The sequence below is a fragment of the Dunckerocampus dactyliophorus genome, chromosome 6 (assembly GCF_027744805.1).
Source record: "Dunckerocampus dactyliophorus isolate RoL2022-P2 chromosome 6, RoL_Ddac_1.1, whole genome shotgun sequence".
Lineage (NCBI taxonomy): Eukaryota > Metazoa > Chordata > Actinopteri > Syngnathiformes > Syngnathidae > Dunckerocampus > Dunckerocampus dactyliophorus.
In genome coordinates this window covers 31,727,363-31,750,939 of record NC_072824.1, presented here as the reverse complement: position 1 = coordinate 31,750,939, position 23,577 = coordinate 31,727,363, and the positions used below count along the sequence as shown (strand labels likewise).

At 40.8% G+C, this 23,577-nt stretch overlaps 1 protein-coding gene and 1 long non-coding RNA gene across 8 annotated transcripts; one reads left to right on the top strand and one right to left on the bottom strand.

The window, feature by feature from the left end:
• Positions 1–45: 45 nt before the first annotated feature.
• arfip1 (ADP-ribosylation factor interacting protein 1 (arfaptin 1)) lies at positions 46–22,869 on the top strand. 7 transcript variants are annotated; one of them, XM_054780504.1, is made up of 10 exons: positions 46–465; positions 3,418–3,746; positions 9,674–9,778; positions 14,121–14,229; positions 14,864–14,965; positions 16,773–16,885; positions 16,996–17,217; positions 17,299–17,456; positions 18,616–18,790; positions 18,875–22,869. In XM_054780504.1, the coding sequence occupies exons 2-10, from the start codon at positions 3,420–3,422 to the stop codon at positions 19,028–19,030; spliced, it is 1,467 nt and encodes a 488-aa protein (XP_054636479.1). In that variant the 5' UTR covers positions 46–465; positions 3,418–3,419; the 3' UTR covers positions 19,031–22,869. The 7 variants fall into 7 exon arrangements, with proteins under 7 accessions (XP_054636479.1, XP_054636483.1, XP_054636482.1 ...); XM_054780505.1 differs by lacking the exon at positions 46–465 and adding an exon at positions 482–653; XM_054780506.1 differs by lacking the exon at positions 46–465 and adding an exon at positions 667–1,764.
• LOC129183367 (uncharacterized) lies at positions 11,622–23,550 on the bottom strand. Its single transcript, XR_008570796.1, has 3 exons — positions 23,045–23,550; positions 22,932–22,973; positions 11,622–11,975 (listed from the first exon to the last, which is right to left on the bottom strand). It is a non-coding gene; the product is annotated as an uncharacterized LOC129183367 (long non-coding RNA).
• Between the last annotated feature and the right edge of the window lie 27 nt (positions 23,551–23,577).

Sequence of the window (23,577 nt, the reverse complement as noted above, 5' to 3'; positions counted from 1 at the left end):
TTATGACGTCACCGTGCGTCCTGAACCAGGGAGGGTGATGGGTAATGTAGTTATTTGCGCGGTCCCTCGTCCAACCGCTGCAAAACTTGAACGGGTCGTCTAATTGTAACCAGTCGTGACGGAATAGCTCACACGTATGCGTTGGTGTTTTCAACGTTGATGAAAGAAACGCTGAATCGATAAATTTGAGGACCACCCGGTGGACAAAGTTGCAAGCGACTAATAGTGACAGACTGACAGCAGGGGGAGAGCGTAGTCAACAGATGATGTCAAGCTAAGGGCCCTCTGTCTTGGATCACTTTTTCCGGGGTCCAAACGCCGACCTGTGATCTAGCTGGAGAAGACAACCGCTTGCATCTATGCGGATTTGCCGTTAAAACCCAGTAACTGCTGCTACACCCAAGAAGGACCCCTGGTTTGCCGTTTACGACAAACGGCTAAAAAGTTAGCCACGGCCGCAAACAGGTATCGCTAACTACTTTTTGGGAGGTTATTTTGTTCCCTTGTTATTTATATGTGGCGAAATGTGGCAACGACACGAGTGTTTCTATTTCGGGTGAACTTTTTGATAAACTCGCCTGCGACGCTGCAGCAATTTGGCTAGCTTTTGCTAACTAGCCGGCGGCTAGCTACACGTCATCGGCGGCAGCCAGGTTAGTGAACGACTGACAACAAAACTGTTCACTACTGCAAACATTGAACGTAGCAAATCACGTTAACCTATACCTCAATTAATATAGTTTGTTCCTCTCTGTGATATTAAAATGCCAGGACCTGGGTGGTAGCTACTTCCGGCTACACTGCAGCGTGATTGTGACGTGCAGCAGCAACTTCAGACAAGCATTAACAAATGTCATTTGAACGATGTTGTCGCGTCACTTTAAACCATTTAAACAATAAATGCACGTACTTTTAATGGGAATGGAAGTTGCTGCCCCCCCACCCCCCCACACACACACACGCACGCACACGCGCTGCTCAAAAAGTAAAGAATGCACAACTTGTTGCTACAGCCACAAACACACGTTTAACTGGCTTAGTGGTTCCAATTTCCGCTAGTGTTTCACCCAAATGTAAATAAGCATGTCGAATGAAGTTCTAGCCCACGTCCAGTGGAACCTCTGGGGAAGAGATACGCCTGAAAGTAGCACAATACAAAAGTGCTCCAGTGATGACAACCATAGAAACGGACATACTTGAGACGTGGCAGTGGGACATGATTCCCTGCCCTGGCTGCTCGGTACAAATAATAAGAGTTGAAGAATTTAAAGGGATAGTTCAGAGTTTGTTTTTTTTTTTTTTTACATTAAGCTGTATGACATCCCCATCAGCAGTGTAGTGTATCAGCGGTGACTTACCACAATGTTTACATGCGTGGATGGAGATTGTCTGGTCAGTCTTCCTCCGTTGTGGAACACATACACAACAATGGACTGGCGAGAACGCGTAGTGATATGAACGGAGAGAAAATAACGCCGAGTGACTGAGAGGTCTGACTTTTTTGTTAGCAACAGTTTTGTGATGCAAATGTATTACTCTTCTGAACGCATTTTGTTTTGAGAAGCCCAACTCTTTACTAAAGAGACCCCAGCAACTAAACAGAACTACGTTCCTCCTCACTGAAATCCGACCAGAACTCCGCTCACAGAACAAAGTACAAAGTATTGTGCTATCCCTTTAAAGTTGGTTGTGTTTTTAATTGTCAATGTGAAGAGACTCCCCTCCGAGGCACAAGCAGTCATCTCACATGTCATCAAGTTACGGGTGGGTACACAACATTGTTGTTTTTGGCGGCCATTTTATTCTTAGTCTTTTGTCTTTCGGACAAAAATGCTTCTTGTTTTAGTCACATTTTTAGTAATGTCTATATTTGATGGTTTTAGTCCAGATGATACCGGGAGCCCCAACTGGTCTGTGGACAGGACCAAACCGGCTGCGGGAAACTTGCAGGTGCAATGATTAAAAAAAAAAAAACACTTTAAAAATAATACATTTGTAATTAACTACAACCAATTTTATGTAAATTCATACACATTTTGTAAATATGGGCCATTTTATGTAATAAATAATATATATTTACAAATCCCATAGTTTTTGTATGTTTATGTTCTTTGTTGCGAGCGGCAACCCGCCTCAGTGTTCAACGGTCCTTGAACGCACCATTGTGCATGCACTAACTTTCTCTCACGCTGCACAGATAGACTACTATACTGTATTTTTCCCCATTTTCTTTCGCTTCATATTTGGTCCCTCTGGTTATACTGTTTGGGAATGCATAAAGGTAAGTTTTGATGACGTTATTGAGTGCTAATGTGCACAACCTCAAGTTAATTCATGCTAGCACACTGCCTTTTACCACACACATCAAACAGCTTCCCTCTGAAAATCAAACTCCAGGATGGAGTTGGTCTGTTTTTCGTTTGTGCTTTTAACTAACTTTGTCGCCCAGTCTCAACCCGTCAGCAAAAACACATGGAAAAAATTTACGAAGGTTAATTAAGAATAAAGTTTAATAATTTTTTATAAATGTAAATATTTCAGCGGTCTTGAAAGTGTGACTTTTTCATATCGTGGTACAGTGTTCCCTCGCTCCATCGTGGTTTTTTATAGCGTATGAACGTGCATTGTGTTCTGCGTCCTTATTGGCTAAGGGAGAACCCGCCCATTGTCTTCTGCATCCTGATTGGCTATAGACCATTGTCAATCAATCTCCTTCATGCCGAACTGCTGTGTTTCCTGTTGTCCGGGTGCTAGCAAAACAGCATGCAGAGACTCTGAACACTGTATGTGTGCACGTTTTCTCCCCGACAAAACCAACAATGTCAACGAAACGTTCTGCACCGAAAAGGCAGAGTAAGATGCTAACCGTCACACACAAAGTTGGACTTGTGGACATGCTGAAGGAAGGCTGACGTTACGTGGCTGTACGGCGCCATTACGGAATAAATGAATCTTTGGTTGGAAGAGTAGGAGGAGAATATGACGACCGGAGCAATATGTTTGAGGCGCCAGGACGAAGAAGCACAGACAGAGGAGTGAAATACCTGTGAGTCATCTAATAATTTCTTGTGTCCAACCTCGTAGGTTGAGCATTAACATTCAACTTGTATGGTGAGGGGATTTACATCCTTAAAACATATATAGTAAGTGTAGAAAAATAAAGTTGGCTACTTCACGGATTTCATTTCGGGCTGTTTTGAGAACCTATCTCCCGCGATAAACGAGGGAACACTATAGCTTGAAACCGGTAACCAGCCCATGCCTACACACAGCACAGATGCACATTTTGGTGAATTTTGCAGACTAAAACACCCATTTGGATCCTCATACAGATGACACTCAGGAGCGAGGCGAGCCTTGTCGGGTATGATCAGGCACAAGGACCCATTCATAAAATCTCCTGTCTCTTGTTTCCAGGCATGTCTGAGAGTAGTCGTGATACAGACTCGGGGAAGATGTCAGCGGAGGAGTCTCAAGAGATGGATTGTCACGAGTCCGAGGGGAGTTTGAGCGGTGGCTCACCGCAGCCAAGTGTTGGGGATAGCAAAGATAGCGCGTCAGGGGACGACGGGGACAACGTGCTGTATGAAATTGACATTGACGACGCAGAGGAAAAGTCGGTAGGCAGCGGCGAGGATGTTGAGGGCTGTGGCGGTGAAGCCGCCGGTGTAGAAAACGATGAAGGCGAGGCTGTGGGAACTGCGGACATGCCCGATGAAGGCGGAGATGATGCTACTCGAGGAAAGGTGATGTTTACCTTCACTTTGGAAAATCAACCCTCTTCCTGTTGCTGCCATGGTGGTGGTCTTTTCCCTATGACTCCATATTCCCTTTCCTCGTAGATTGAGGGACGTGAATCAGACCTACTAGCTTCATACGACGTGTAGCCGTGTGTGTACCTTGCTAGCGGGGGTAGAAATACTGCACAGCTGGTGTTAAGTGTTGCTTTTGGTGCGCTTGTGTTGTATTCTTGCCGACTGCAGGTGCTTTCCTCAGTGGTAAGTCTGTGTGACATGATAACGTATCACTATCATCATAACTGTCATATTGTCTCTGCAAAAATTCACTCTAAAACAGGGGTGTCCAGCGAGGGCCAATGGATCTTCATTTTGTAAAGCATATATATATATATAAACTGCATCTCAGTTTTGTGATATGAGATGATTTGCGCTTTCCCCCCCCCCCATTTTTGCTGTTTTTTTTTTTTTTGTTTTACATTTTCCAAATATTTCAAATTTCTTCTTAAATAACCTTTGTTAATGTTCTTCCCTTAGTAGTATGACTTCAGTCCCATAATATTTGGACTTTATTCACATATTATAACTTTTCCCCAAAATGACCATTTTGTTTCTCATAACATTGCAACTTAAATAAAAAACATTTTACATTTAAGTATTTTTTTTCTTTAATATTTCAAATCTGTGCTAGTAAAATTATATAATTTTTCCTCATATTATAATCGATATAATATTCCTCATATTACATGTTCATTCTCATAAAATTATTTTTTTTTTCATTTCTGCTGGTTTTCTTCCCCAAATATTTCAACTTTCTTCTTGCCCGCTTTCATGTCATAATTATGACTTTATTCCTATAATATTGACTTTATTCTCCTAACATTATAACGTTTTGCGAAAGCTCATTTCCAAAAAAAAACACAACTTTATTGTATTGTATTGTACTTTATTAATCCCACAGCAGGGAAATTCACTTGTTACAGTAGCAAGCAAGATACGCAAGTAAAGAATACATAGTGAATACAACATGGTTCAGGTGGTGCAGGTGTTGTAGAGCCTGACAGCGGTCGGTATGAAGGACCTGCGGAACCTCTCCTTCTTACACCGTGGGTGTAACAGTCTGCTGCTGAAGGAGCATTGCTATTTTAGCATTAGTTGTTTTGTTTTTCATAATATTACAACTTCTAAAAAAAGAACATAATTCTTTAAATATTTCAACTTCTTGCAACTGAAATAGTTATTTTTCCTCATAATACTACACCATTAAGATAAAATTACAACTTTTGTCTCTTTATATTTAACTTTATTCTTGTAAAATTACTACAGATTTTTACATTTGTGGTGGTCTTTTTTTTTTTTTTAGTTCTTAAATTATATTTTTTATATTTTTAGAATGTGGTGTGAGCCAATTAAAAAATAAAAATAAAAGAAATTGCCCGCGGGCCGCACTTTGGACACCCCTGCTCTAAAATAAACAGCATGGTCACACAGGCTGACGCTTGGCTTGTATCTGGGATGATTCCATGGTCTCAGTGGTGTTAATGCTGGCTAATCTGGCAGAGACAAACGTATGTTGATTTTTGGCAACAATGTCTTGAATTTATCATAGTTTACATTTTAGGTTGTATGTGCAAACCGTTGATGTTCTCTGATTTCAGATCAGCATTTGCAGTAAAAGTGACTGTTTTAATTAGATGTAGCTCCAGAACCCTCTCTCTTCAATTGCCATTGTTCACTCACAACACAATCCAGGTTTAATCCCTAAATATATCTCACACATTTATTGAACTCAAAGTATAAAACGTATAGCTACTCGCCACTAATCAATGATAATGTAAGATGATCCATGACTGTTAAAGCTAGCACTTCCGTAGCCAAACAAAGTTTTGCATCTCTGCACACAACTATGATGCATTGAAGGACCGCCAAACAAAGTGTGAAATCTAAGAACTTGAGGAAATATACGAAATCAGAAGAAAAACAAAACAGTATTGGATTATATCGGCTCCAATATTGTCACTCCAATACAAACAGTCCATTCCAAAGTCCAACCGTTCTATCCAGCAGCAGCCTTTCTATTCTGCATGCAGAGCCCACGTGATTGCAACAGCAGCGCGCGCTAGTGTTCAGCAAGGAGCTGGAGTATTTTTCATTGAAGTCCAAAAAAGGCGTTGCAGCTGAATGCAAAACTTGTAATGCACAAGTTTCCCGTGGTGGCACAGAACCGGGGGAAGTTTAATACGACCAAACTCATCACGCATTTGAAAAAATGTCATGAAGATTTTGGCAACACCACTGCTCCCTGAAACATCCACCGCTGTTTGAAACATTTGCAAAGCGTGCGAAACTCCCACGGGACGGCAAAAGGTCATTAGCTGTAACAGAAAAGAGCCATCCTCTGTAGGACATGAGTAATGTCGCGTTCAAAAGCTTCATTGAGTAACTGGAGCCTAGCTACATTATGCATATTGATAAAACGATACACCCACTTAGTGTGCATCAGATGTGTTCTTTGCAGAAGAAACAGCCTATTTTCAGAGGAAAAATATTTTTTAGACAATAAGTCGCAAATTTGTGGGGCCGTGAATGCTGAATAGTAAATGTGTGTGTAGATCCAGTGTAGAATTCATCTTTGGCCGCACATTATCCAGTACAGTCATTCCTCGTTTATGGCAGTTAATTGGTTCTGACCCGAATTTTCACCAAGTAGGATTCCTTATTTATAAATAGAATATTTTAGTTCAATTTTGAGCATTTGTAGAGCCCTCGACATGAAATAGCATCCCTATAGTCACCTTTACACTCCTATTACTCTATAGTAGACATAAGAGAAAATAAGACGTCGAAGACAAATACAGTCGACCCTCGCTACATTGCGGTTCCAACATTGCTCCCTCGCTGTATCGGTTTTTCAGAAATTAATGAATAAATAAATGATTTCTGTTTCATGGTTGACGATAGCCTATTGTTAGCTAAAAAATATTGAAAGACAAGTCACGTAGTATTTTGGCCCCTAGGGGTCAGTAATGTTACACTGATGAGACATGAACTTCACACTGCATGTCGTCAGCCACGGCATGTCCGACCAAGTGGGAAAAAAGTTCTCCTCACATTCCGTGTGGAAGTGGTATGTTTTGGCTTCATACTGTGTCCTTCTTACCCACTTTGTTTGAAACCCTTTCTCAAGTTCAGAATAAATAAATTGGAGACTAACTAGTTGGCTTGGAAGCATGCTAATGTATAAGGAAAGGGTAGGGAGCCAGATGTGGCTCTTTGACGACTGCATCTGGCTCAGACATTTCTTAACACAATAAAATGTACTTATTTTTTTTCCCGCTGACATTTTAAAGTAAAACATTACAGAAATCACAGCATTAAAAACAACGTTCAAAATATAAAACTTTCTTATGCATTTTAATCTGTCCATCCATTTTCTATCTCAATGCGGGTGCCCAGAGCCAATGCCAGACAATTTACGGGTCGGACACCAAACTTGATTAATACCGGATAAAGCAGTAGCCTACCCGGATCACTGAGAGGTCAAGAAGTACATTTCCGTTTTTTAATCAAATAGTCAGCTAGCTAATTCTGCAGAGCAAACCTTTTGACGAAGAAGATGGTGGGGGGGAAACGATACATACGGAGCACCGTGTGAAACCATGCAGCACCAGAAGTCGCATTCATGGAAAGAAGTATTTTATTTATTATTGGTTAGCTTCAGTGTAACATTATTAAAAGGAATAAATCCAGCGACTCATTACATTTAAAAATTGTTGGTCTTGCTTAAAAATGCATGCATTTACTTGTATTTTAGGTTAAACATGATATGGCTCTCATGGAAATACATTTTAAAATACGGCTTAAAGCAACGGCCATCTTTTATATCCCTGCAGTGATCCTGAAGCCTGTGCTTTATGGTGTAAACAAAGAATAATGGATAATAAGGAGTGTAACGGTAACTAAAGCGGTGTTATTTCATGTCTACGGGGCTATAATAATGGTACAATCCAGATTTAGAAAGTCATGTGTGAGTCTTATGTCTTATTTATGTCTTATTGTCTTTTATTGATTTGTAATCTCGATCCATGAAATTGTAACACGATTGGCGGAATTCTTTGCATTTTTTTTTCCCCCATCCGTGCTTGCGTACCATTTTTAAAACAAGCTTGGAGGCGTCATTAGCATCTGAACACCTGCAGTTTGAGGACTCTGTTTAAGTTGTTATTGGTCTGAGACAGTCTTGAAAGTCCAATGACTGCTATTCGTATTCAAGCAGGAGTGTTGCTAACACGCTCAGCTGCGTTGGTTGCAGTCTAATGAGTGTGCGCAGCCAGGTCAGACTTCTTGCATGCGAGGGGATTACGGTGCACAAAGTCGTCTTATCTGCTATTGGGCGGTTGGACAAGTTAACCTGTCAGAGCATCCGCTGCCCCCCCGGACATGCAGGTGTTATATGGCCTTTTAAGTATTTATGGTGTTGGCACACAAGAAGTAAAAGTGTGTGTCACACACAAGGATGCTTTTATTATTGGGGACTTTGGCCTTCCTTCTCATTTTGTTGTGTTTTTTTATTTTTTTATTGCTGTGGCTTCCGGAAAGTGAAACGGGCAACAATTTTTAGTAGGGATGCTCCGATCAGAAGCTCTGCTTTTATGAGTGAGATTGTCCGATACTGACCACATGGATTAACTGTACATTTTTCTCATTTATTTATGATGAGTGCTGTTGGCCAGAGCCACCGTTAGACAATTCCTCTGGCAAATAGGTATGGTAATTTCCAGTGAATCAGCCGCTCCTTTTTCTTTAACTTGTAACCCTGCGGTTTAGACAGCGGTGCGGCTTTTTTATGACCATTTTCTAATCTCGTGACATCTCCTTCACTTCAGAACTACTACTAGTGGTTTAAATACTGTGCCACTCGAGAGTCCGTGAGGAAATGGTAGCTCTTTCTTTGGCAGGGGCCAATCATGAGCTATAAGCGAACTCACGACAAGCTTGACAACCCATCAGAAATCACATCATTCCTCAATATAACAGTTTGACTCACGGTGTCATCTTAGATAGAAGGCTAAAATCATAACAACAACTAAAGACTGAAAAGGTAGCTAAGAAATAATGCCAATACGAGTTTAATATCAAAAACAACTATTTAAACTTCTTTCCATAATGCATTTCTTGCCAGCAGAGCAGTTCATTGCCCGTGGCTGCCGTCATTCAGCTGCCTGTGTTCACCTGAAGGAGCTCATGAGCAAGGGAGCGTACCGGTGTGCGCATTCTCACGTCCAGTTGTGTTTTGGGAGATCACATACTTTGCGTGGAAAACGGCGGCAAGGGCCGTAACTTGAGGCGGAGTTGCGTACGCACGCTTCCAGTCAAGTTGGAATCTATTAATCACAAATAGCAGGAATGTGTCCATACGCCACCTTTTCTAACTCTGAATTTTTTGGGGGGGTTTGGGTTTCTGGCATACGCAGACTTTTAGTGAGAATTCCATGCACATTTTTATAGATGAGGCCCCTTGTCCTTGTGTAGCCGACAAGGTTTGACACCGGTCACGGTCCATAGTGGTCTCATAAAATGGTGCCAGAAGAAGCCCCTATACTATCCCAAAGAGGACTTTTCTTTATTTTGAGGTTGGGGTCCAGGTTTCCAGATTTCTCAAGGTTTTAGACAAACATGCCGGACACAAATGCTCTTGAACGTTTGTTGAAGGTGGTCGTCGGCTGTTCTTTCTACCGGGAAAATTGAGATATTTAGAATTGTTTTGATGTATAGCTCCGTCTGGTGACATCATGGAGTCTCCAGACATTGCAACGTCCACAAGATGGCAGCCCACACCTGTTGTGATCCGCATGTGGCTCTTAAGACCTGGTCCCTGAAGAGGATCACCCTTGGGATGTTGAAATTAAAAAGGCTGCAATCTGTCCTCTTCACAGGAGAACGCCATGGCTCAGGAACCCCAGATGAGCTCAACCGCAGCCGAGATTGCCGTCACCAGCAACGGCGACCTGGATCAGAGCCCGGCAAGCGTGTTCCGTCGGGTGAGGTCCTCAAAACGTCTCCTGCACCCTGCTTGTTACTGAATAAGTCACCATTCTATTATCTCGCCAAAATTTTTCATCAAAATTGCTGAGCCAGTCTGTTGACTACTTGCATCCACATTTTTTAATTAAATATCTTTTTTGGGGGAGGGGGTGATTTGTTGTTTTCAGCTGATGTTCCTAGGATTTTTAAGTATCGGTATACTGCACATACAATGCATGTCAAGTGAAACAAAATTACAACATTAAACCTTGGAACCCATTTATGTCAACGCACCTCCGACAGCTGACTCGGGTCAACATAAGCGGTTGTCGACATAACCAAACCTGAAAATAGCGAGTACTTGGATATTAATTTAGTGTTCTTTTCTGGTAGGCGAAATGGTTTTGTTGCGGGTTTGTGAATGTGAGGTTGCTTAATTTTTAGGGCTACCTGCGGTCGACTTGAATCGAGCCCAATTTGTACGCTGTGGCAAGTCAAAACAGCAGCACCTACCGAGGAAACAAAGTAGTCTCTCAGATGAATTTGGGTGTGAAGTATCCACCAATCTTATCTTATCCACCGATCTTATCTACCTCCACAAAGGTGCGTCTCCTGCCTGGGTAAACTGTCACCGTGTCATCCGTCTGGGAGTGTTGCACAGCAACACTAAAGAGAAAGCAAAGGATGGCAGTGTGTAATTTATGTCAGGCCGAAATAAGTTGTGGTGGGGCTGCAAGCAATCTTTCAAAAAAACAAACCTCATTCGCCATTTAAGAAACCACCCCATCATAGAATATGCAGCATTTGAAGCTAGTAATGCTATAAGATAAAGCTAAAGCTAGCGGTACAAAGAGCCCGGCAGTCTAGTCAGTTAATTACATCACCATAGTGGACGGTCAGAGCGGTATACTTGCTCACTTGAACTTTATTTACAGCTTTGCAGCAGGTACAATCCTCACATACATATACTTAGGCCTGTCACGATAAGTTTTGCTGGATGATAATTGTCCTACAAATGATTACCGATAAACGATATTATTGTCGACATTAGTTTGAGAAAATTTTTCATTAATGTAATGATAATATATGGCATAATAATGTGAAGTAGATCGTATCAAAAGTAATAACCTTTAATTTCTTAGTATTTAATATTGTAATTGGAATGAAATTAAACAAAATAATAAACAAAAAAAGACAAAAACAAAAAACCCAATGAAAGTAAAATGGACTCAGTCTCTTTTAGCAAAAATTGCACTTGAATAAAAATCACAATCAATCACACGATTTCTGATTTTGAATCTGTGTCACTTTTGTCACTATTGTCACTGTTATTGTCTGACTATTGACCCCCAAAAAAGAACTACTTTCTGAAAATGATGTCACCGCCCCTTTATGCCCATACTTCTGTTGATGTTACATGGTTCTGTCTGCATGTCTGTTTACAGCGCCACATGGTGGTGTATATTATGTATTACATGCTTTACACCCAGTGATCCGTTCCTGTCTGGATGCAACTATTGACTAATCGGATACAGTGTGGATGTGAGGTTTTTTCAATCTTCAAAAAAACATCCTGTGTGGACAGGGCCTAATGCTGAATCCCAATTCCACCCCTTAGCCCTTGCCCTTCGTCTTACCCCTTAAAACCAAGGGCCAAGGGGGAGAAGCCACTAAGAAAGGGGACATCACTTGATTCTCATTATGTCATCACCCTTAACTGTTTGCTGGTTGTGACGTAGGCAGATGAGACAATTAAATTGTTCATAAATGTTTCCTACCATAAAGTAAGTTGCATACATTTTCGCTGTTATGTAGCCTACCTCAGAACATCATTTTTGAATAAAAGGAACACATTTGTACTAAGTGTGACATTTATTGACAAACACCAAATAACTCTAATAAATAATAGCTTGCAATCAGCACTAAAACATAAAAAAAAGAAAATGTCTCAAATATACATATGAAATAGAAATAAGAATATGATAAACTCAACAAATGTATAAACCTTATCAGGCATTATCTCAAGGTTTAAAAACATCCCTGTTTTGGCCTTAGTCTCCTCCTGTCGTTGATGTTCTCTCTCAGATTCTTTTGTAAAGTCCAGAATGGCATTGTGTTGCATTTGACTTTTCCATCCTGGGATTTCAGCTTTTGAATCATCCTGGAGTGCTGTGTGGTGTAGCAGAGGGCTGACTTGACTTGGCTCAGCATCTCCTGCAGGAATGACACATGCATGATTGATGGGCTACAACTATGAACTCATTGGAAATACAATAATCATAGTAACGGTTGTACAGTGGTAGTGTGCTGAAAACAGAGTGACGGTAATAAAAAAAAAAAAAATGTAAAAAGGATGTTTAGATTCCAAAAATGGGATAAACTGATAATGTGGTGTGCTGTCCAGCAATGGCCATGTTGTTCACGTCTGTTATTTAGCTCACTTCCTGACCATCCATACTGTATGCTGAATGCAATAAATGCATCTCACCATAAGAATTGTTGGTGGACGAGGGTGGCTATAATTCACAGCAAACAGACTTTACATGAGTGATTAGATAGCTAATATAAAGTGCCAACGTCACAGTACAGTTCAAGTACTGTAGCTTCCCCTCGGTAGCCAACGATTTAGAATACAACTTGAAATTAGCAGGCTAATGTGGTCGCTATGTAATCACTTATGAAATGCAGTTGATTGAAGTGAAGTTAGATATCGGTGTTAGCCATCTAGTTAGAACTAGCGAAAAGCAACAATTCAAAACATGGCAAATATTTAGAGTAGCAAAGGATTGACTATCTAATAAAACACGAGTGCCGTTACTGTGAAAATCAATAATTATGCTGAATTACTTACATTTATATGCTTCTTTCGGTCTCCGCTCTGGCGTCTTCCCAGCGGGAGTGTTTCATCTGAGAAAACACCTCCTATCCCTTCGTTTAAAGTCTGGTCCCCGACCACACTTGGAGTCTAGGGCTGTACACCCCTTAGCATTAACCCTTGGTTTAAGGAGAATTTGGATACCACTTGATTCTCGTGAACGCGCAAAACCTAGCGGTAAGGGCTAAGGTAAGGGGTGGAATTGGGATTCAGCCTAAGTCGACATACACGGACCACTTTTGTCTACATAAAAATGGGTTGTTTCTCTGAGAAATGGTCTATTTATGTCGACGTATTGTAGTATTAACTGTCATTGTCATTATGTAGCGTGAACTCAACAACAGTAACATAACTGTCTAGTTACATAGCATTAGAACATAGTCACTCCCTGTTCAGTGCAAACTAAGCTTCACAATACAAACATGATCCTATTAACTTGGATTCTACCACAGTAATTAACAAAGTGCACCCTTTTCATTTTTCGTTTGAAGTTGTTTGCCACTCAAAGCCAGATTTTCAAAAAGCCTTTTTTTATTGTCCATTCTCCTGTCAAAGGAGTCACAGGTGAATGTGCAAGAACTGACTATTTTCAGTTTTGGTTATGTCGATAGGAGTCAGCCAGTCTGAGTTGCATCAACATAAACGGGTTCCACGGTGTAATGCAATAATTTAGATTTAGTTTTGCTTGACATGTGATATTTAATAGAATTCCCAGTCTCCCAGCCATTTCCATTTGAAATACAACATGCACATACAGCGTTATTTTGGCTGCCCGGTGGGGTACAGTCGTCCCTCGCTACATCCTGGTTAGAACATCGCTCCCTCATTCTATCACGTTTTTTTTTTCCAAAAATGAATTTATAAATGACTGCTGTTTCGTGGTTGACTATGGACAATTATTAGTGGAAAAATATTGAATTACAGTAGTATTGTAGTAGTTGTAGTATTCTGGCTACAAGGCGTCAGTAATGTTACATTGATGAGACATGACATTAGATTATTACATGGAGTCAGTCATAGCATGTCCGACATGATAGAGTGAAAAGTAGTTCTCCCATTCCGTGTGGAAGTGGTACGTTTTTTGCTTCTTACTTTGTCCTTCTTCCCCATTCGGAGAGGCTAACTAGTTAGCTTGGGAGCTTGCTATGAGACAAATAACATAAATAATTGGTGTCAAGGTGACTATAGGGGCGTTATTTCATGTCTACAGGGCTCTAATAATGGTAAAAATCCTATTTAGAAACTCATAGGTTTTCTATGTCATAAGTAAATGCATACAAATATTCATCCATCCATCCATCTTCTATGTTGCACGGGGGTATGCTGGAGCCTATCCCAGCTTCGAGGAAATTCACTTATCGCGGTTGGGTCTGGAACCAATTAACCACGATAAACGAGGGACGACTGCACATTGCATTTGTTGCATTTCCAGCAACCATGATTACATTACCAGACTATAATTACGACTATGATTGGTTTTGTAGGACTCTTATCCTGGGGAGTCGGGGGTCACAGACCTTCCAGAGTCTTGCATCCCCTCCAGCAACTTTGCTTCAACGACAGAAGGCATTATTGAATCGGGACCATACAAAGGTAAAATGTATTTATTCAGCCTGGCATTTGACACAAGATGATTATGGGTATTTTCGATGTGATTCTGTGCATGTATGTTTATTTTGTTTTAGTTGTTCTTGTTATCTTATTCGATCTCAGCCTGTTCTTATTCGTTGTGACCTGTTTTTATTCTTGTGAAGCACCTTGGGCACCATTGGGTTGTTGTAAGGTGCTATACAAATAAGCTTTGATTTGAAAGGTAAAACAAACAAACAAAATCCCATTTTAAAACAAACATTCAGTTCACTTCCACTGTGTTACGATGTTTTCCCCACGTCCACGGTCTGCTATATTTCAATTTCTAAAGGTGGACGTCATTTGACTTTAATGAGCCTCCTCTCATCCTCACCTCGTAGCCCTCCATTGCCTATCATCATCGTGTGCCGTGTTAGAAATGCAAATAACAATCCCTCTGTGGAGAGGTGACGCAGCGTTGCCCTGGCTGTTTTCCATGTTGGTGACGATGGCTGAGGCGGCCTTTTGTCTTGCAACGCAGCGCCCGCCGTCGCAACCACAAGAAAACGCACGGGGGAAATCGTGAGGCGTGACCCCTTGCTCTCCTATAGGCAGGGGCGGTGAACCACAATGAATGTTAATTCTGAGTATCTCCCAGGGTCAGCGAGCCTCCCCGCGTCCCCCGTGACAGCTGTAGCCCCCAGCTCGGCTGTTGCTAGCCGCCTGGCGCGCTCTTCCAGCGAAAGTCAGGCGGACACAGGTACCCACGGCGATGGACCAAGACCAGATATCATCTTTTCTTTTTTACACTCCCAAATAACACATACTACCGTACTTTTCTTGGGATTTTCTCCCCTCTTTGTTCCCACAGGCTGTGCTCTATTCCGAATCAAGCCTTTCACCTTCTTTCTCAACCTAATGGCTCACGATCCTTTGAGCAAAACTGGGCTTGTTGACGTAGTTGCCTGCTTTGCAATGGCTAATCATGAGCATTTCCCTCTGTAGAAGCCTAAACTTTAGCGAACCTTGGGGAGGCAACTTATGTGGTGCTAGTAGCTTGCTTGCAACCTGTTTGTCCTCACGAAAGACAGCTCAGAAAATGGATAAATGTAACTATAAATGCTCCTAAAAAGTCAAAACTGATTACATATTGATACTAGAGCATGGCAAAGAAAACTACATCGCATGTTCTTACATCATGCAGTAGTAGTTGTTTAAACTACCCAATATAAACCCATCAGAAAGCAATGGAAGGTCACTTCAGGACAAGATGCTAATGTTAGCACCAGGGTTGCCAACAATCCTGGAGAAATGGAATTGTCCCAAATTTAAAAATAAAAGCAAGCGTCCCATATTGAGTTGACAAGAGAAGAACTTAGTGTGTAATAATGTCTTATCTTCAAAACATCAACGCGCCACTCATGACGCTATCACAGGGGGTCTACAACAGATAGCTTTTGAGCTAGCAGTAGCTCACCAAGGGGTCAGAAAACATTTGCTTCAACTTTTAGTATTTTTACAGCTGTCAAATTCAAACATGATGCCTGTATTTAATGACAAATGACCACAAAATAGCCTATGTTTAATAGTGCTGGAAGTTCCATACACCTGCGTTCTGTTTAAGTAGGGCAGAATTAAGAAAAATAATAATAAAAAAAAATATATAAGAAAATAATAAGAAAAATATTTAAATTGTTATTTTGTTCTGTTAACTATGTTATCTTGAACTCCGTCTATCCATTTTCTATACCGCTTCTCCTCGTTAGGGTCGCGAGGGCGTGCTGTTATCTTGAACTAAAAAATATAATATTGAACATTGAATTTCCTGTATATTCGTATGACTCTAAAACAGGCATGAAATTAAATTCAGGTTTGTGTCAAATTAGTACAAAATTTGTGTTACACAAAGTCAAAAAAAAAAAAAAAAAAAAGTCGAGTTGGTTGTCCCCGCCAACAAGGTGTACCTTGTTGGCCACCCTACTTTGCACCCTCACTTAAGCTAACGTTTGTCCTCTAGCTTTAAACTGCTTAATTTAGCAAACCTATCCAAAATGAGCCAGCAATAAAAATCACTTGACAAATTGAGCGAGCTAATGGTACACTAGCGTACATTATGAGGATACATTAGCATTTATTGAAACGGGTAGCCTTAAGAAAGATAGTGACAGGTTTTCAGCAGGTTTGTGAACAATTTCACGCTCTCTGTGTCGGAATAGTAATAGCGTAGCTTTTAGCACAGGAACCCTTGGCTATTTAATAGCTTTTAGCGTCACAGTTCCTCTCCCTTGTCATCGTTTGGCCACGCTGTATTACTCTTCTCTTGGGAAAATTGATGTAGAGTTTATAAAACAAGAGGCATGCAGTAAATTAACTTTACGTCAGTTTAGGAGGGACGGTTTTTCCCCAGTCAGTTTTCGGGCTCTGTTTGATTGGACTTTTACTACTGTTTCTCATTGTACTTCAGTGTCAATCTTGATTTGAATACTCATTGTTCACCAGCGGCCTCCACCTCCCTGAATCTGCCGATAAATCACTCGCTGAGTGATTGATTTGTATTCATCTTCTAGGCACTCCGAATACGCAGCCAACCAGTGGAGCATTGGTCCTGTCAGATGACATCAAGAACCCGGCCATGGAGAAACTGGACCTTGTTAGGAAGTGGAGCATCAACACATACAAAGTAATATTTTCGTGATTGACTGCTTTGGTCTTCTACTGGAGCCAGTCTAGTTCTTCCAGCTGTAGTTCCTGTTTCATTGTGTGGTACTCATTCAAAGGAACCTCTTTCAGTGCACCAGGCAGATCCTATCAGAGAGGCTGGGCCGCGGCTCAAAAACCGTAGACCTTGAGCTGGAGGCCCAGATTGAAGTCCTCCGGGAGAACAAGAGGAAGTACCAGAACGTGATCAAGCTGGCCCAGACGCTGGCCACTCAGCTGTCGCAGGTTATGCAGACGCAAAGGCAGCTTGGCGACGCCTTCGCCGACCTCAGTCTCAAGTCACCAGAACTTCACGTAAGCTCACTAATTTAAATTCTTAGTGGATTTAAGTGGTCTCTTGTTTTAAAGGTTTTGAAAAAAAATATTTGTCTTCAGGAGGAGTTTGGGTACAACGCGGACACTCAAAAGCTTTTGTCCAAAAACGGGGAGACTCTGCTGGGTGCCATCAACTTCTTCATCTCCAGCGTGAACACCCTGGTGGACAAAACCATTGAGGACACCATGATCAACATCAAACAATACGAAATTGCAAGGTAACGGTGACTAATACCGTATATACAGGATAGTTGTCAGCATTTCAACCCATTTGTTAATTTTCATAACGCCATCGTCAACTATGCTTGTCAGTGTTTCCATCACTCACCAACAGAAACTCCATTTAGTGTTTTTAAGTGTTTACGGTGGCCTGCCTGGACCGTCTATGTCCAAACGAGGACATACGTGTCAATGTAATGAGAAATGGACAACTAAAAGGTAACAGTGGGCAAAGAGGTGAAAGCTCACCGTGTCACCAAAGTGTCGACTTGATACAGTCGTCCTCATTTATGGTGCTTAATTGGTTCCAGACCCGACCGTGATAAGTGAATTTCTGCAGCGTAAGATTCAATATTAGTAAATGGAATATTTTCGTAGTTAGAGCATAGAAATTTGTCCCATTAAATTGTATTCATTTACTCCAACAGCCTATTATCTTCATTTAGTAGCGTGTTTCTTGGCTGCAGTGCTTCCAGTAGTGTATGTTATTTTTTATTTATTTATTTATTTATTTGCCCAATCACATTTCAGCTTCTGTGTGTTCTCTGTGTGTCTAATCAACGTAATCGGCCCACGGCCTTCAGAATCATGAGTGCTGGCCCCTGTCACGTAGACACTCTTAGCAATGAGGCTGGGTTTTTTTGTTGTTGTTGGGTTTTTTTTTTTGTTTTTTTTAGCCAATCAGACTTCTGATTCAGCTTGCAGGCCCCCAGTCCCCCCAACTATATTGGGTAATATGAGTGTGAAGGTGTCTATAGCGTGTTATTTCATGTCTAGAGGGCTCTTAATAATATGAAAAACTGCATTTAGTAAACTGGGTTTCCATGCTCTAACTACCAAAATATTCCATTTATGAATAAGGACGACCATGTACGGTATGTTGACGCCGACTTAAGCGTGCACTTTTTAGTAATAAGAAGAAGACAGAAGGAGCAGGACTTGATGGTTGGTCCACATAGACGGGTTGTCAACTTAAACAGGTTCCACTGTACGCCATGAAGCGTGTTTTCATTGGTTTAGCTACAAGCTTGCAGGAGAACATGGAGGTTCTCGTGTTTACAAATGATCGTGATTTACGAGGTTGTCATCAGGCAGCAGAGAAGTTTATTTGCTGAAAAAACGTAAACTTGGAGTTGTTTGTATGTGAACTCATGTCAGGGTGGAGTACGACGCGTATCGCACGGATTTAGAGGAGCTCAATTTGGGGCCGCGAGACACCACCACCATGCCTAAGATCGAGCAGTCGCAGCAGGTGTTCCAGATATACCGCGAGAAGTACGAGAGGATGCGGAATGACGTCTCAGTCAAGCTCAAGTTCCTGGAAGAGAACAAGGTCGGCAAAGAGGAAGTCGATTGTCGCCTCTGTCCATTCAAGCCTTGCTTATCAGATCATGCCGTTTTCTTTCATTCCCCACAGGTGAAGGTGTTGCACAACCAGCTGATCCTGTTCCACAACGCCATCGCCGCGTACTACTCTGGCAACCAGCAGCAGCTGGAACAAACGCTCCAGCAGTTCCACATCAAATTGAAAATGCCCGGTGGAGAGCAGCCATCTTGGCTAGAGGAGAACTAAGACGACCATTTGTCAAACTATAACTAAAACTACAGGGACACCCCGCTCCCCCTAACTCTCCTGTCATGATGGCCTTTCAAACGTTGACAATTGTAAATCTAAGGACATTTTTCTTGGGGATGGGGGCTTAAAATGTATGTTATTTTCACGACTACAATCTTAGGAAATGCACTTTGATGCTGTTTTGACAAATCCGTTGAACGGCAGTCGCTGCAGTAAAACAAAGCAAAAAAAGCATTCAGAAAAGTGTAAACTGCCTTTTTGTAATGCAGTGTTATGAATGTTGTCGCCTAGCAAGGCGTTCAGGTTGGCTCTGGATCCAAATATTTCCTGTTTTTGACTCTTCTTAACATTCCACACAATTCTCTTCTCAACCTGACCTCCTGTGGCTCTCTCAGTGATAAATACGAAAACCGTCATTCCGATTTACGCTCACTTTTTATGCCGAGCCACTAAATAACCAAGTTGGTTATTTTGAGGAAAATGATGGTAATGTACAGCGTCTCTGAATTTACTGGGAAGACGCTTTGTATAAAAACAAAACACATTTTTTAAGATACATGCGACGTTATTTGAATCCATGTCCGATTTCCCTGATGACTGTTTTTATTATTTCCGTCTCGGTTCCATTATGAGATTTCACTCACCTCCATTTGTTACAAGACTTCTCAGTTAGCCTCGTTGACAAAAGGAAAATTCTTTGAATAACGAAGTACAGTCGATCCCCACAATTCACGGGGGTTGCACAAGAATTGCGAAAAATGTTTTAGGGCTGCAATTAAGTCACTCATGCATATTTCACTCCTGTGGCCGTGCCTTTTCGTCCTGGCGCCAATCCGCTGTACTGTAGCGTTTTTGTATCCTTGTTAAAACATTGCTGCAGAAGAACTGAAGATTCATTGAGAAGCTAGCAAGCTCGCGATGACACAGGAGACATGGCAGGACGGCATGAAGGAGATTGATTCACAATGGTCTACAGCCAATCGGGACGCAGAAAACAATGGGCGCTGCAGACAGACGAGAGGGGGAAGAGATAGACACTGAACTTCCCACAATGCAGTTCTTCTTAAAGGACCAAACAGCAAATCCATGAAAGGTGAACCACGATAGAGCGAGGGAACGCTGTACATGATTTCTAATGAGATCATTTGATTCGGTTAACGTCCGTTTCGGTTAGAGTCGGCCCTTCTGGAACGACTTTAATGACGCTCGCCAAGGTTCAAATCTAATTTACAACCCACAGGGCATGCTGGGTAACTTCCTAATGGGGAATTCCCAGCGTGCCTTGCAGGTTATAAATGAGTATAAAATAGTTTTGGCATGTATATTACTGTGTTAGCGTCTATTTTGATACCCGCATACGCTGTGTGGCACAGTTGCTTTTTGCTTGCACCGTGAGTGAGCTCGGCATTTGTGCTGATAAGCTGCCGTTGGTGTGATGTGTGAGTCAAGGTGTAAATATCAAGCTGATTCATTGCACCTCCTCAAGCAAGTTAGTTGGCCTCTTAATACTTCCTGTGCAACTCCAGCTGTACCAATGTAGGGCACATGAGCTGGGTTTTCTACCAATAATAATCGTGATTATAAGCACAAAATGGTGGGGTCCCACCCCCCCAATGAAATTGATGTTTTGATCACAAATCGGCAAGTTTCCAGGGTTGCAAATGTTGAATTGTGCACATGCGGGAATCCACTGTACTTCCAATTGTGAGAATACAAAGCTAGCTGCCTTGTTTTGATATCAGCCTTGTTGCCAGGCTAGCTTGGCTATGCTTTTACGGTGTAATAAACACACCAAACACTATTTTGCTGCTGTAAAATTCTCAGATTAAAGGGCAGGATTTTTCTCAGTAAACCTCTGTCCAATACGAGGTTATATTCCAGTCAATTAGCATAATTTAGCACAGAGGAAGTAACAGAGATGTAACAATTCTTTCTGCCAACACTCCTTAAACTCACCAATCAACGCGTTTTCTTAGTAGTTTGCGTGATTTGTGGTCACGTGCAAATGCAAAGCTAGCTTTCTTGTTTAATTGCAGCCGCTATGCTATGCTATGCTAACATTGTAATGCTCCTATCTTGCAACAAACAGATCAAACAACCATTGTTTGTTTCTGTGTAATTCTCAGATTAAGGGTTCATAAAACCCAAGGATTTTTTTGCCATTTTTTTTTTTTTTTTGTTAAACCACTGATCGTTGATGTTCATACATCTTCTTTGTCCAATACGGGGTAAATCCCACAGTCTGTTAGCGTATCTTAGCACAGAGATGGTTGGAAGAAAATAAAAGGTCCTGACTTGTCAGAATTCCGAAACCATTCGACTGCAAGGCGACCGTCCTTGTTTAATTGCAGCCGCTATGCAACGTGGTTACGCTCATAACAAACACACCAAACGCAAATTCAGTTTAGCTTGCTTTTTCTTTCAAAGCCACAACACAGTTCAGATGTTTTAAAAAACGTTCGTTTTGAATGATATGCGGACAAACGGACTAGTTTAGGGGGTGTCCAAACTGAGGCCCGCGGAACAATCTAAAAATATAATTTAATAAGAAAAAATGAAAAAATCAGTAATAATGTCAGACTATAAAGACAAAAAAGTTGTAATCTAACAAGAAAAAGTCATTATTTCACGAGAATAATGTCATTATGAGGAAAAATAACATTTTTGTAGCATGAAGTTGAAATATTAAAAAAAAGTAATGTTTTGAGAAAGAAACGAAACAATGAACAAGGTTGTAACACTTGTGGAAAATTAGGCTGCGGAAAAAGTCATAATTATGAGAACAAAATTTACAAAAAAGTTGAAAAATAAAAAAACAGCTGTAATTTTACAAGAATAAAGTCATTTTAACAAGAAAAAAATGTATGACAATAAACTCATATGAAGAAAAGTACAATGTAATTTTAGTAGCAAGGAGTTGAAATATTAAAGTTTTGTTTTTTTTAAGTTGTAATATGTCAAACAAAACAGAATACAGTAGTAGTTTGTTTTTTTAATCTATTTCATTGAATGAGATCCCCCCCTTGTTTGTCTACAATCCGGTCATAGAACAGAAGGAGCTGAAGGTTGGTTTCTCTGATTTTACAGAGAAAATGAAGGACTGACCTCGTTTTTGACAAACTGTGCCTTGACTTCCAAAGTTTCTCTTCCCCGCCGCGCTAAATGAGGACGTTATCTGCTATAGAAGGAAGAGAACGGACCAAACATACACTTTAAGAAGCTTGATTGCAGTTATGAGCCACTCCAAACTCAAACTTGACAAGGTCTTTATATTTAATGTTGACATATGACTAATTACAAAAAAAACTAAGAGATAATGTATGAAAACCAAAATGCATTACCTTGAGAATTAAGTTTTTTTACAAATGAAACAGCAGCCTCCTCTGCTTAAGCTGCTAACACTTGATCATTGATTCGGCATTTTTTTTCAAAGATTTGTATTTTTAAAACAAGCGCAATGGACACTAGTATTTAGAACTAGCAGGCAAACCTTCTGTTTGCTAAATTGTACTTTGCATACCGCTAACTTTTACAGTTTGAGTGTGAACCTTGTATGGCACTCCCAGTTTTCTTGAAAAGATGACAATATATATATATATATATATATATAGTATATATTTGTTTTAGTTCACCCTGGCGTCTCGGATCAATTCTGTCAGCATTTTTCTGAAGCGCTTCATATAAAGATATGCTAAGTTCTAGCATGTACATGTGTATCTTTGTAATAATAATTAAAAAAAATACAACATCGTGACAAATGTTGAATTTTAAAAAGAAGAAAAGGTTCTGAATGTTGTACAACATGTTTGGAGAAAAATAAACTCTTTAAGATGAAACGTAGTGTATGTGATTATTATGTTATGTTTGTTTTTTTTTATATTTGAAACTGAAGACTTACCAGTAGCATGAATACTTTTACGCATCTTGCATAAGAACCATCCTAGTGGGGAAGCAAATAAGTACATCAGTAATACATACAGAAAAAGGAAAGATAATACCGTTTTGACCTACCAGTAGCTTTTTTGCACTCACCAAAAACATGGCTACATTAAACACTGAATAACAAGATGTTAAAAATGTTTAACTTTTAGAAATGTGTAATGGGTGGACATTCAATATCTAGCTAGATCATGCCTATACCCGTGTCGGTGGCTCGTAACTAAAGCAAGCTAATCATTCACCGTTTAGAAACTCAGGCTAGATATCCATCTATCATTTTGTGTAGGTAGCTAATAACTCGTAACTAGCTAACCATCCTCTCTATAACCGGCTACCTAGCTACAGTATGTCGGTAGCTATCTATTTGTGTTTGTAGCTAGTAACTCGGCTAGCTAACCATTCAGTTATCTAGCTCGCTATAGTGTCGTTAGTAAGTAAAGGGTATGTGTACGCTTGTATGGGATGTTTTCCCGCCTCAAGTCCCGGCTGAACCTCACGTGACTTCCAACTGGAACGCGCCTCTCCCACCTGACGCTGGCCCTATCGTGAACGAGCACGCAGGCGGCAGGCAGCACGCTCTCTATTTCTCTCTCTCTCCCTCTCTC